At 36.6% G+C, this 15,574-nt stretch overlaps 1 protein-coding gene across 8 annotated transcripts in view; it reads right to left on the minus strand.

The window, feature by feature from the left end:
* LOC124169491 (nucleosome-remodeling factor subunit NURF301) overlaps positions 1–15,459 on the minus strand; it is an 83,702-nt gene extending 68,243 nt beyond the window's left edge. For 6 of the 8 annotated variants that reach the window (XM_046548125.1, XM_046548121.1, XM_046548120.1 and 3 more), the window contains exons 1-8: positions 14,276–15,459; positions 5,690–5,824; positions 3,741–3,889; positions 3,133–3,303; positions 2,875–3,035; positions 2,404–2,525; positions 2,086–2,294; positions 934–1,037 (exon numbers count right to left, since the gene is read on the minus strand). In XM_046548125.1, coding sequence (XP_046404081.1) covers positions 934–1,037; positions 2,086–2,294; positions 2,404–2,525; positions 2,875–3,035; positions 3,133–3,303; positions 3,741–3,889; positions 5,690–5,824; positions 14,276–14,937 — 1,713 coding nt within the window. In that variant the 5' untranslated portion in view covers positions 14,938–15,459. The remainder of the gene's footprint in view (positions 1–933; positions 1,038–2,085; positions 2,295–2,403; positions 2,526–2,874; positions 3,036–3,132; positions 3,304–3,740; positions 3,890–5,689; positions 5,825–14,275) is intronic. The other 2 variants (XM_046548123.1, XM_046548119.1) reach the window with 2 other exon arrangements.
* Positions 15,460–15,574: the final 115 nt, after the last annotated feature.

Genomic DNA, 15,574 nt, shown 5'->3' on the forward strand with positions numbered 1-15,574 from the left:
AAAATGAATGCAGATAGAGGTCTCAAAATGGCAAATAATTATATCATTGACATCCGTCATATTGAGCTCATCACTTAATTACAAAAGAACAAAATGAGGAAACTTAGACTACTTAAATTTTGGCAGCATTATCATTATAATATTCTACAGGCTAAGGTAGGTTTACACAGTGGACTTTAAAAATTATCCAAGTCTGTCATCCTTCTGAAAATTGTACTTAATTCTAAGATTCACAAAAAGGTCTACTGCCTTTTATTCTATCTATAAATCCTCTTATCTACTATCTTGCCTACCTAACATTCTTCCCACTAACACAGTTTTTAACATTCCTTTTATGCTCAGTACTTGGTCAATCGAAACCTCTGTATCCTCACTCACATTGTGTCTACACACTAGTGCCATTAGAACCTTTCGATATTGAGTCACGTTGTGACAACTCGTGCGTACAGTCAAGTCTTATGACCTACGGTAATTTCTGAACCCATATCCCCACATATTCTCATTTTCCCAATCACATTGTGCATTTTCTCATCGAAACATTTGGTCTGCTGTAGAAGGGAAAATATGATGTGGAATGTTGATGGCAATTGTGTCAGAATTAGGAGATGAATCAAAAGTAATGTGTCTTGAGCACTTTCAATAGGACAATCGACATGAATTAACCTTTGCCACTTCTTTGACAGCATAATTTACTTATGTAATCTCACACGAGTTAGATGAGAGCGTTTCCAATTGGCAGCTTTCTGCACCTACTGGCCTCGACAGCTCTGTAACCAACTACTAGACTTCAATTGCCATTCATATTAATACTGTAAGCACCAACTAATGGACTCGAATTTTCGAGTGCTTACACATCCCTTCTTTATACCATAATTTCCCCTACTGCTTCCACAATAACCATCCATTTCATCAGCATCATTGACATTTACTTACTTTGCGTCCATCCTGACCATCTCCTGCTCCAATATCATCAAGTTCACCACTCTCCTCTCGTCTTCTCCTCTCTTCCTTCTCCTTGTGCTGTTTGGCCAACGCCGCTTCACGTACATAGAAATTAAAGATAATTAGGGACTCAGGCAGTTGAATACTTAAATGCCACAAATAATGAATTACTCATGGTATTCAATAATCAAGGAAGAAATTAAAATGTTGCCTCAAGTATTCTCTCACTCAGTGAGTCAACGCAAAAGTTGCAAGGGTGAAGGTAGAGTTCACCCCAGCCCTGATCACTGGCATGTAAAAATTTCACATTCTGAGTAGAGGGGCTAGTTCCTTACCCAAAATTACCCCCCACTTATATTTATTATAGGGCTGTCCAAACAAGATTTAAACCTGGGATCCTTAGGACAGTAGCCAAGTGCTCTCCTTGCTAGACCACCATGCTCCCTCCAAATTTATGAACATGCTCAGAACCCTCAAATATATGGCTTTGAAATTTTGGTGTTAATTGGCAAGGCCAAAAACTAATTTTTTCTTTTCATGATTTTTTTCAACACATTTTCACTAAAATTTACTCACACAATACAACAAGTTTCAATTATACAAACTTATGGCGTGAAAGGTTAAAAGAAATAATTCAATTTCTAAAAAAAAAGGGAAAATATTTTTACACAGGGTATTACATATCCAAAACATTAAATAATTTAATATTCATTCATGCTGATATTTGTGGTAAAATTTTATATTCCATCCCATTATTTGAATTGCGAGAAGGCGTTAAACCCATCTCTGATGATGATATTATTTAATGGCCATCACCAGTCATTGCCATAACTGCAAGCTACGCTAAGCCTACTTACACCAGTGAGGATGAAATAAAACTATATATATGTTAATAAGCCAATTCTAGGATATCCTTTCTGCTCTCCAAATCAATTGAGAAAAATACTAACCCATTTGAATTCTTTCCTTTTACCATAGGTTTAAGCATTTTTTAAATAGAGAAGTGAACATGAGATGAACCATTAACAGCTTCTAAACAAAGTGACTTTCCTAGGCACAGCATATAAAATATAAATTCACACGGTAGGGCATGAATTCCTTTACTAAAAATTTAATAATAAGTTGCTCGAAAAAACAACATACCACTTTCAGCATCCAAATAGCTGCGTTTACTGCCTTTCAGTTGCTGAGTGAGCCTCTCAGTAATGGCCATTTGCCTTTCCAGTTCTTCTCCCAAATCTCCCAATTCTCGGACAAGAGGAGCCTCAAATTCTCTTGGATCGAGTCCCTGCTTCAGCTCATTGAGCTGCGCACGACTGCTATAATACCAAACCTCTCCATCTTCACTCTCCCTGAAAACGTAAAGATATTCTCATTATTAAATACTTAGCTGAATAGCCTTTACATCTATGTATTGCTCTTGAGGCTTAAGAAACTACAAAAAATAAAAGGAATACTAACACAAATATTCTTCTGGCCAGGAACCAGTATTTTCTACCATGTCGGTCATATCCCAAGTGCTCTTGTCGACAGAGTAAACCACTTTTTTCCACTTCCGAAATGCAGTCAGTAACACCTGGCACCTATAACAGAAAGAAATACTCATTGTTTGACATAACAGAAAAATATTTAAATAGAAGAGGTATCAATCTGATGTTTTATAACATTCTATAGCGTTCACATTGAGAGTACAAAGAGTCGTGATTAACTTTCGGGAGCCCTCTGAATGAAAAAGAAGTTTTATCTTACATATTACATACCTATTTATTTACATTGCTTATAGTTTTACAAGCATGCGTCATACCCTAATTATGACAAATACCATTAAAACCACTTTTGGTAGAGAGAGAGAGAGAAAAGTATGGTCAAATTGAAGTATTTTCCCTTCATGCTTAAGTTTTACATGCACTGAAAACATGTGAAATGCTGTACCTGATGTGCTTTGCACACTGAACACTGCCAGTCTTCCTCAGGTACGTCTTCCAATGGTGGCTGCACACATTCCAAATGAAATACAGCAGGGCAAGTTTCGCAACAAAGCAAGTCACCCAAGCGATGGCAAATACGACAGTGATCATCATAATGGATATTCCCTAATTAAATAAAAAATTAATAGAAATCAAACTATGTCCAGGAAAACATAAAACTCATAACAAAATATGGTGTTAACATTGCTGGCAAATAACTTACCTTCATTGAGTAGGTCCTCCCGGACTGGATTTGTAATGAGGAATTGATCAGTGAGGAATGTCAATACTTTTAGGCGATCTTCAGCTGATCCAAATGGATACTCTCCTTCTGAAACACCTACAGGGCGTCCTCCATTACTCTTACTAATAATTGATCTGCATTTATCTAAACCTTACAAATTAGGTTAAAGATAATGATAGGATTCACTGATACATAATATTAAAAAACAAAAGAGTAGATTAAAATAACAAAAATTAAATCAACAGTTGAAATGAGTTAAAGCTATAAAAGGTAACAAAATATTTTTATTAGGAGGAAAAATATAAACTGTAAACAAAATAAAATGAGACTTCTGAGTTTTAAAAATAACAATAAATAAAGCAGCAAATTAAATATGATTACTGAATTGAGTATCCATACAGAAGATGTCTTTAAAATATAATAGATGATTCAATGGTACCAGTGGTGATAAAGTATGATTTTATACATCATAATAAGAAGTTCAAACCATTTCCAAAAAGCTAATTTTAACTCCTTACTAAAAATTATAAAAATTAAGCACATTTAACAACTTTTTACTCTGACTAAGAAGGTGAAAGAATACATACCACCAGGACTTCCTGTTGGTCCACCTAAAATTCGCAAGAGTTCACCAGTTGGGTCTAACTCAGTAGGATCACTCTCAACATAAGCACGAAGCACCTCAGGCCATGCAAAAGTATCACACCCAGCATATAAGGTGACATTAACTGAATCCCTGGAGGAAAAGTTACAATTAATTAAAACATAAAAGGCCTAATAAAGAAAACATGACAAATTCAATATTGCAAGTATTTATAATGATTTCATAACCATCTACCCTCTGGCATGAATCTCATTTTTTAAATGGCTTTTGTTTGGTCTTTAAAGGATTTTAGTTAAACATTGCCATTTTCCTGACTTACTAATTTTGTGAAAGGTTTGAGCCTTACGGCAAAGGATTCACAGGATTTTAAAAATACAATGACATTTTTATGTCACTTTCTACATCCTCAGAATACACACAATTAGGTCAATCATGACTTTAAACACATGAAGCTAGGGAAATCTCATTTGTAGGTATCTAATTCATGACAGGGGAAATGTTTCATGCTTGGACAAAAGTTTACCAATATTCACTAATATTCACAATATTTACCAATAACAATTCAATATTTACCAATATTCACATGCACTGAAGGAGCATATTTTACATAATTGAATGACTGACATGAGCGCTGAGACCAAGGGAGAGGGGGAAGGAGTGAATAAGACTGAGAGATGCGAAGGTCACTTAAAAATGTGGTATGTACAAATGACGTGAAATGTGAATCACGGTGTGCTAAGAAAGCGGAAAGAAGGGGCCGGAAGGTGAAAGGACTGTGTTGATGCAATAAAAGAAATGGGAGGTGAAGAAAATACCCTGCCCCACAATATGAGGGTTGTTACATGGTTCCTGAATTCATACTGCTTCAATGGAGCATAAGTAACATCAACTTACACAAAGTGAATCTTGCCACAATTACGTAGGAGAAAAATTAACTACATATGTACTACCATTCTGAGCAGTCATTAAAGCAATATATTGAGCAAGAAAGTTCTAACAGGGAGAGGGGAACTCATAGGGCATGAAGAACAAAATTGAAGACTTTGTACTTGCAGAAATAGTTGGATAAACAAAATTTGATGATCACCTTATCTAAGGAATACACACTTGAAAGTTCTTCTTCTTGAGTCTTGAAGAAAATGCTAGCACTAATTGTTTTTTTTTTTTTAGCAATTCCCCCTCTGTGCATGGGAGAATTTTTATCATCTACACCCCTTTACTTTATTTTACCTTCAACCAACCCTACTCACACAGTGGGTATTAAGCCTTTCCTTTTTCTTTAACAATCCCTTCTATCATTTCTTCTTCCTCGTTACGACGACAGTTCAACGTGGATACATTCCACTACGTTAAGCCAGAAGTTGCAACTATGTACAAACACCATGACTGATGTTCTCTAATGTCTACTTCTGAGTCACCAGCATAGCACTCAATCTTTGCTCTCAAAAGGCCAAAATAAGGAATCTGAGTAGGAAAGTGTTAATCCCTTTGAATGATGCATTGGCCGGGATTCCCACCCATCCTAATGAGTAATAAAGGAGGAAAGAGGGCTTTTGAGAGAAGTCTTTCATTTCCACTCACAGACAAAGTCTTTTGAGCAAACATGTCAACAGGATTGCCCTCTCGTTCTCCATCCCAACCAGCATAACTGACTCATCAAATATATTAAATTAATGGATTTGTGAATAGAAAAAAATTAATATAAGTGCACATTTGCGTGTAGCTTGGGATTGCCTGCAACAACTCAAATCACTGATCTTGGACCTAATCCAATACTAAACTTAAACCTTTAAATATATTTCCTCATTAAGTTTTGATATCCCCAATTTCCTTAGCATGTGCCCAAACTTGTACCCTTGTCTCACTAACTTGTAGTCCTATGCAATACAAATAACTTACGAAAGGGTCTGAAGAGAAAAAAAAAACACTTACCTATGGTCCAATGGTCCAAAGTGAGTTTGCTGAGCATCCTCTTCTCTCAGCAACGCTTTCAATAGTGATAGATGGCACTCTGAAAGTAAAGGTGTCTGCTCCTCTGATACTAGAGCTGCACAGAAATCTTCAAACCTAAAATAATAATAATAATGATTTATTAGCAATTTATTATCAACACACAAATGCAGCCCAAACTGCATGCTTTATGATAAATATACAATAATATAAATAGGTTAAATAAATAAATAATTAGACGACTACACATAGACACACAGAAAAAGGGACACTTACAAAATGTTCCTTAGTTAATAGTTCCTTCTCACTCATTGTGAATAGTGGGTCACCCCATTGAAACGTCTAAAAAACATTTTCAAGTGTCCCTTTATCTGTGTGTCTATTTGTAGTCTAATTATCTATTTATTTAACCCAAGTGCTACAGCAAGAAGCATTTTCTTCAAGATCAATAATATAAATAAATCCATACATACATACATTACTCAGGGGAGGGAGAAACAACTTCAAATGTTCAATTAAAAAATATATACAAACATTTCCTTTTTACGGAAACGAAAGTATTCAGAAAAAACTCAGTATCTTTATAATTATCAGAGATTCATTAGGTGCGCTCATCATTCTTGTCAATGGTTCATTTTTACTACTATCATCTAATCATATTAGTTTGGAAGAAGGGGTAAGAATAATCCTTGAAGGGGCATATATTGATTGAGCCAAGTCAAGGGCTGGAATCCATAGCATCCATAGTTACTTGCACAGAAAAATAGAGTCTGAAACTCTCCTTCTGACTTCAAGTGGGGAAAGATGAAATATTTATGTAATTATGGATATTCAGGTTTTGTAAATGCAGCGTAATTTTCCAAAGAATACAGCCATTTTACAAACTGCAATTGTATTTTTTTAAGTGCTCTCTCTAAAGTGAAAAGTTGTGGATTCCAGATGACACTACAGTATTCTTTAACAGGTCGCACAATGGAACAGTGATCTCACACCACTGTTTTTGAAGATAACTTGGGAATACAATTACAGTGAAACCTCGATATAACGACACCCCACGGTGCACTAATAAACACTCGCTATAGCGAATTGTCGCTTTACCGGAGGTGGAGCAAATAATAGCCAATATACCTGTTGCGAACAGATATACAGGAACAGGAGTGGTGCGGCGAGAGATAAACATCTATCCGATAAACGTAAGCATAAATCCAGACGAAAGGCGATGTTTTTTGCATCACTAAATTCCCTTACTCAAATAACGACTAACTATTCAAACAATTTATAAGCGCCGCACTGAATAAAAATCATGCAAAGCATTGTTTCGTCATCATTATATTTATCGAACGACAGTTTACCACATAAATTTGATACTGAGCACTCCATTAACTTCATTTCTAACAGATCGCTAGCAATTACAGAGGTTAAGGAGTCTTCATGAAAGTCTTCCGGCGGTGAAACCCTCGCTATGGCGAGAGCCATCACCGAAAGGGTCTCGTAAAAACGAATTTTTTAACACGCTTATTATAGGGTCAATTGACGGTGCATCGGCTATCTCTCGTAATAGCGGGGGTGTCGCTATAGCCCGTACTCGCTTTAACGAGGTTCCACTGTACAATATTAAAATACCATGAGGTGATAAGCTTTTGAGAAAATGCTTGAACATACAGTTTATAGGAAAGTTTGCTACTTGACATCATCCCTTAGTGAGTAATCGATGTCATATATCCACCAGGAACAACATTAAAAATATAATTATATTGAATAAAATTCCACTTTAAGGCAAAATTGACGATATTACACATAGATAAAAAGTATATACATTCCTCTCCACTCATAAGTTAAAAAATGTGTACCGGTCATTTTATATAAAAAAAACATAGTTGCTAATTGAAGTGATCCTGGTTCATATCTAAGGTTTCATTGTCTCATCTCTCTAAACCTGCATGAGGAAGGGAGTTCTGAGCAGAATAAATGCATGTCAGGAGTTTGGGAGCCTGAGAATAGAGTATGTATCTCATAATCTCAACATGTATAGTAAAAACCCTGTTTATGCTGGTGTGAGTTTTTTCAATGCATTACCAAGAGAATTAAGGGTAATATGTTCTATGAGTATCTTTAAGAAACAACTGTACTTGTATCTGGTGAGCAATTCTTGCTATTCTATTGATGAGTTTATGTCATTGCATCTGAATATCTAATTTTTACTTTCATTGTCTATGTTTTGTTTTGTGTACATACTTTACTTGTTCTATACATGTTGACCACATGTCCTGGAACCAATAAAGAATTATTATTATTATAGAGCAGAAACACCGGAAGTTGGCAAGGGTCTCTCCCACACTATGGAATAGCATAGGAGACATCCAAACACACGGAGGGGGAGAGGAAAGGAACTGAGCTGGCCCTCAGATGTGTGAAGTCATTCTTGGAAGTGCGGTTAAGAAGGGCAATGAAAGGGTGAGCATTATGGAGGATTCACTTCTGCGGCATGTGGGGGAGATACCAAGGATCAAAGGGTATGGATTTGAGTGCTTTCCGGGCGTGAGAACCAAAGGTCTTGATAGGATGATTGGAAGAATAAAGACCAATGATGGCAATGATGAAGTGGTGGTCTTCATGTTGGGATGAATGACGTGAAAAGGGCTAGAACAAGTGACCATGTGGTAGGCTAGGTCTGGGATGTGTGCGCAGCAGATAAAATGGTTTTCAGTAAGGAAAAAATAATCACAAGCGGGATTCTGAGATGATAAGGCAAAATTATACAAAATTAATATATATATTTGACATAAATGATAGATTTGCTTGGGTTTGCAAAATTAAATGAGATGTGCTTATTAGGTACGAACTGTTGGTTTAAACCAATAGACTATGACAGAAGCGTGGCATTTAAATAATCAGGATCAAGTTTGGATAATTGTTATGTGATATTGTAGATGTTTTTGTAAGGAAACTGGAAAAGGGACTTGGCTGTGATGATCATAATTCTGATCAGAGTTTAAGAGTAATTGTGAATGGTGAAATAGAATATGGAAGGAATCAATCATTGTAAATATTTTGGGGTTAATTTCACATTCAAACTACATAGTTTTGGAATGCACATTGATCAGGTGAAGGGAAAATCACTTAAAACAGTTTCTTAGGTCATAAAAAATATTGAAAAGGGTGCAAAAGAAACCAAATAAATGGCCTACATGACTATAGTTCGTCCTGTGTTAAAATATACTACTTCAGTGTAGGATTCTCAACGTGAAACAGGTATTTTAAAAAGTTCAAAGAAAGGCAGCCAGGCATACTATAGGTAGGTATAAAAGGAGGGACAGAGTTACTGCTACACTAGGAAGTTCATGATGGAAACCATTATAAATATGGAGAACCGTAAATAGGTTACGTGGGGTCTAAGAGATTTTTATAAAAGAGGAGGCTTGGAAGGAAAAAGGTCAAAAGCTGGACTCATCATGCTAATTGGGAAGGAACAATCACAAATTCGAAATTGAGTACAAGAAACGCGGACATTTTGAAGGAATTATTAAGATCTTCCCCCATACATTGATTTTTGGTTGATGTCATTCATTGGAAAATTGGACGTGGCTCATTAGGAAATTGGGTTATTTGATTAAAATTTCACTTTTTAATACTGTGGTATTCATACAAGCATATTTTTTGTATCTTACCAGTGTACTATCTGTTCCGTTACTTTGCTCTTAGGTTTTGCTTTAATGTATTTTAATTAGTGCAAATACCAGATGATATCAAACTTGTAGCAATATATATTAAATGAATAAATATAAAAGACAATCAGCTTTTAAACAACAAGGCTAGTCATTAATGATTATATGGAAAAGCAGGAGCCCTAAAATTGACCCCTGAGGAATACCAGATGTAACTCGCGAAGACAGTCACCTTTCAACACCCAGTTTGGAACTTGTTTCTCATGTAAGACTGGAAAATTTTAATAACATTACCACAAATTCCATAAAAATTTAGTTTATAGAAAACATACCCATGGTAAACCTTATTAAAAGGTTTAGTAAAGTAAATATATACTGAATCCAACTACATCCCATCCCAATTGAGAGGGCACAGTGAAGTTGGAAGAAGAAGAGAGGCAAGGACTGAAACCATGTTAAGATTCAGAAAAGTTGCCTTTGAAGTGCGGCACGACTTGGTCAAAGAAGATTTATCAGTGACTGGCCAGTTATTTTTTTTACAAACTAACAAGTTAAAATTCATTGGCATTTTTTATAATGTAGGCAAAGAGAAATTAAATAATAACCCTAAAATCTTAAACACAAAATAACCCCAAAAATCAAAACTGTCTCCCTCATGTTTGTCCTAAGAATTATACAATGATCAACTGAAAATGAAAGCAACAGCCATATGAAGATATAGACACAGGTTTAAAAAAATTACTCATACAATAAAAAAGAGGCTGGAAACAGGATAAAAGACATAAAATTGAGGCTCAAAGGTGAAAAAGAAAGCTGGTCAGCTGTTCAGACTACATTTATATACTTATGAAGATCACATATCAGAAAGACAAAGGTAAACAATACAGAAGATGAGCAAAAAGTATGATTATGTATTCAATTAAGGGAAAGAATTACAATCACAATCAATCATATTGTACTTGCACCCTGACACAAGGAAGCCATTTAAGAATAAAGGTAAGAGTGTAATTAATCAGTAATGATAGGTTTTGTGAATACGCTAAGACATGAGAGACTTGTTTACAGTAACTGTTAGCGTTTTCTCCATGAACTCAGTGGATGATAGATAGTACTCTAGAATGAAGAATAATGTCAATGATGACAAAAATCATAAAAATTGTTTTCAGTGCATGAAAAGTTATATAAATAAATTATACTGTAGTGAAATTCGTCAAAATAACATGCAGGAGCTCAATTCCACATGAGTAGCCCTTTATGAATGAAGATAAAAGTGTAATTAATCAGTAATGACAGGTTTTGTGAATACATTAAGACATAAGAGACTTGCTTAAGCGTTTTCTTCATGAAATCAGAGGAGAATACATAGTAATCTAGAATGAAAGCTAATTTCAGTGAAGATAAAATTAATGAAAATTGTTTTCAATGCATGAAAAGGTATATCAATAGGGTATATTTTAGTGTAATTCGTCAAAATAACATGCAGTGGTTCAATTCCAAATGAGTAACCATTTTAGAATGAAGATAAAAGTCTAATTAATCAGTAATGATTGGTTTAGTGAATACGTTAACCTGGGGGGGGGGGGGGTGAAGACAGACATCCATTTGAAATTAATACAGTATTAAAATGTAGCGCATGCGTAGCGTAGACATGAGAGACTTGCTTACAGTAACCGTTTTTTCTTCATGAACTCAGTGGATGATAGATAGTAATCCAGATTGAAAACTAATTTCAGTGAAGACAAAATTCATGAAAACTGTTTACAATGCACGAAAAGGTACATCAATAAGGTATATTGTAGTGTAATCCTTCAAAATAAATGAGTTAGGTATAAAGGATATTAATATGAATGTGTGAAAACAAAATAAGACAGTCATCATAGAGCCAATAAAAGTTGAAGAAAATGCCATATCGCCTGGCTAGGAGTTTTTGCTGCATGAACTTTGGAGAAAATAGGATAAGAGATCAGATTGGTCACCACCAATAACTTAAAAGTAATCACACCATCCATATTACACCCATGATTTGAAAATATAACAGATGTAATGATGATAATAAAGCCCAGTGGGCCACTGTATTAGGAACAAATCTCCCAGAAAAGAACGCAACTGAAGAATTATTGTCAGCTTTCTTCAGTAAATTTGGACAGAAGACCAATTTAACAGGCCATATGGTATTTGCCTTGTAATCAAGTCAAGGAATGTCAATAAATAGCAAAATTGAGGAAATAAATGCTGCCTTCAAAAATGTACACTCGTTGGGTCAAGCCTACAACTAGATATACCTAAATGATGCACCCTTGAATTCAATGTGTACATCATGATGCCATCTTTGCTGGAAAAAAAGTCTCCAAACCTGATCTCCAGGTAGGGACTACAAAGGAGAGTAAAATGGTCAACTATGGAAGATAAAAACAAGGAATGTGAGATCCTAGGGGGTTGTGGGAATTTGGAGAGCTTGAAGATAGAGATGAAATCAAGTTGAAAGGAACAGACACCTACAGGAGTGATGGGAATTAAATTCTTCACTCAGGTGATGAACAGAAGAATGTAGGAATTAGATACATCCTTCAGAAGTATTAAGGGAGGGGACGAAAAAGGGATATAGGTAGTACAATGAAAGAATTCTGGTAATCAAGATAGTGTGGCAACTGACAGCAATAGTAACTCAGTATAGGTTTACAAGTCTACATTTAACCATCTGAGATAATAAATCGTATAAATATACGATAAACTACATGAAGAAGTCCTAAGCAATGTCAAGGGAAGGAAGACCTGATAACAACAAGGGATTGGAATGTGGCACTCCGAGGAGGAAAGGATGGGTACACAGTAGGAGAGTTCCATCTACGGCAGTGGAATGAGAGGTGAGACAGACAAGTGGAATTCTGAAGCAACTTGGTAATGAGAAATAAGTGAAGCAGTGCAGGAATTGACCTGGTGGGGATAACAAGCTCGTGGAAAGTAGAATCAGCTGAGATTCAAGAAAACCAGAGTGCCAAAATGAAATGAAGTTCCAGGGAGAGATACAGGCAGAAGAAAATTAGCAGCTGCCGTAGATAAAAAGGTAGGAATAGCTTAAGGATAACATCTAAAGGATGCTGGAGGAAACGCATATCCTCAAGAAGAGCATTGCAGAAGTATCAGACTAAAAATCCAGAATGTGACCCAGCTAACATCAAGAAACTGAGGATAACGGAACATATTTTACCTCTATTAGAAGAAAGAAGGAAGGGGAAGTAGCAAAAAAAAGATCAATCAATTGACACATAAGAGAAAAGAAGCCAAGATGCTAAGTCATGAAAGACTAAGATGGGAAACTACTAATGGAGGATTGAGACTGAAGCATTAAGGCTGGTTTACACCGTACATTAACTTTTACAGGTTAATGTCTAAATGTATGAATGCGAGAATAAACGCCAAAATGCACCGTGTAACCACCTAACTTGTGTGAATGCACGCACAGAAAATAGAACCTGTTCTAATTTGGTTCATGCATTCGTACATGTTCCGTTCCACAAAAATCATTCATGCAAACAGACATTAACTTGCACATGTTAATGCATCATGTAAACAGGCCTTTAGATGGTAATGGAGCATTGAAGAGCAATACAAGACTTGAAGACTGGCAGGCTAATCCAATTATAGGGCCAAGCCCGATGAGCAACCCAAAAAAACCCATTGGAGGTGAGCGGGGTCAGCCCCCACCCCAAAGTATGACCTTCAGTGGTGTTTCGAGAACAGCTTGAAAAATGTGACCTCAAACAGACAAGGTGCTCATTATCTTTTCCGTAGGTGTTGTAGTATATGACTTACTGATATGTAAATTTGATCCTCTGCGTGTAATGTATGTAGGTAAGTCTTAATTCTTAGGTCAGTGATGAATACAAAAAGGAGAGGAGCAACTAATACCAAGGGCTATTCAATCCACTGTGCCTCCAAGGACAGTTCGTGAGGTTCAAAGAATGACTTATATGCATGTTTAGCAAGCTACCCACATTAAAAGCTGGTCACCTTAAAGCTCTCCTTGATTTACCCCAAATTTGTATGAACTATAAATGAGTTTGCCCAGGCCAATCACTAAAAAATGGATCTACATAAGAAACTAAGTGGCCAGACAGTGTGAAACAAATACATGCAAAACAGGGATGACTTATATCCATATTTTGATGAAAGGTGAAAAGTAAAAGAGCATGTAGAATGAAATGAGCCAAGGTTACGTTGACAGTTGAGCATGAGAAGACTACAATTAATTGATCTTAAATTGGACATTACAGGAAAACTATCCAAAAGGAGTTTCCATTAAAAACAACTAACTATACCATTTAGAGATATTTCTCATGGGCTACCAAGTTCAAATTGATTGTGTTTACATTACTGATATGTTTACTAATAAAAAATGTAGATATTCATGGATTCCACACAATTTTAAGGACCGAATAAATTATTACCCTGAATTCAACCAAGTCCACAGGGTTAAGTGATAATACAGCTGAAGACTAGAGTCAATATTTACCAACTTCTCAATTTACCATTCGAATAATTTGTTTACTTTTCAGAATATTAAGCATTTTCTTACTTGGATACGTTAGACTAAAAAAAACTTTCATAAAAATGCTGGAAGGGGTGATTTTCTGGGTATACACCAGAATATTTTAAGAAAGGTCATCAATTACAGCAATTCTCTGCATAATTTGGCATTCTTTCACTATTGGAACCAATTTTCATGTCGGAGTTTATCATCCAGCAGCGGGTCATTACAATGTTTACTTCCGCGTAGGGCCAAATAAAAACACGAATAATACAAAAAACTGGGCGGCGAGTTAACTATTCATAACCAATCACAATCACTTCCCCATGAAAAATATCAAAACAAAAGAACAAAGTTACGTCAGAATTAACACACCTGAATGGTGATAACCGCGCCAGAGTTCGGAAACGACGCAGCACCTCGTACACTCCAAGAGCTTGAAGAACTAAATCTCTAGGCACCAATAAATCGTCACTACTTTTAGGAAGTTCTAAGGGGGGAAAGTCTTTATTCTGCAACCACAGTGGCACTGGACTAGGCGGAGCGGGCCTCCCGACCACCGACCGTCTTTGTATCCCGCTCGCGGTGCTGTAACTGGATAGGGAGAAGTCACTGTCGCTCGACGGTCCATCACCACTATCTTCGTCAAAATCAGACTCACTTGGGAATGGCTCTTCCTCTATATCACTCTTACCACTATTAGATTCGTCACCAAAGTCAGAACCGTAGTGATATTCGGAGTCCTTTTCGTCGACAGCATCAGGATTGTAGCCTCTTCTTTGGTAGCCCGTACCTCTCCTGTAACGATCTCTTCCTCTAGGCCTAATACTCCGACGACTACTTTCACTACCGACAGGGGATGACGCTCTTGAGGCAGTCGGGGTACTAGTTTGTGAGTTGGGAGTCTCAGAACCCTTACTTTCTCTATTCAGAAGGTATTTTGGCTTTTTCAACATATGCATTTGAAATTTCCTGGGTCTCTCCATAACCACAGACTTAGGGGGCCTCCCCCGCCGTTTTGTCCCTCTTGCAGACATCTTGCCAGTTTTTGTGACGTTCACTGAGCACTACCTAACACGTGGTTAATGAAAACAAAACCTAGTACACAAATACAGATGTCACAGACGCATAGTTACGGAACCCATTTTTGAAGTCATGGATTTGCGCCATTTTTTGGCAAAGGTCACGTGACCAAACACACAAAACGCATTTTGAAATTTTTATGAGGATGAAGGAACGTTACGTACTCATTTCTCACACTTGTACTGCATTTTACACAGAAATAATATCATTGGACAAGGCATAACTACGGCTCACGGCGCGAATTATCTCACAGACGCGAAATCCTAAGTGTAATGCCAGCCGTCGACTCCCAGAGGAAGCTAACTCCTCATTGGTGGAACGAAACGCCGCCATGATAACGTTGTACACTGTTTCTCCTTCGTGCTCCTCAAAATTTCCACCAAAGCTATCTTTCGTGCACTACATCTTAACCGCGGTATTTTGTTTATCCATCAACACTCCCAGAAGCGAGAGTTGACGTAAAACACCGTAGCACAAGATTATATGGCTGTATGTCAAATAAGTTCGGTTGCCCAATCAAAATCCACGACAGTACAAATTTCACTTTTATTTTTATCCACAGATGTCTCTGTAAACCGTGCCTTTCGCCTT

The sequence above is a fragment of the Ischnura elegans genome, chromosome 12 (assembly GCF_921293095.1).
Source record: "Ischnura elegans chromosome 12, ioIscEleg1.1, whole genome shotgun sequence".
Classification (NCBI taxonomy): domain Eukaryota; kingdom Metazoa; phylum Arthropoda; class Insecta; order Odonata; family Coenagrionidae; genus Ischnura; species Ischnura elegans.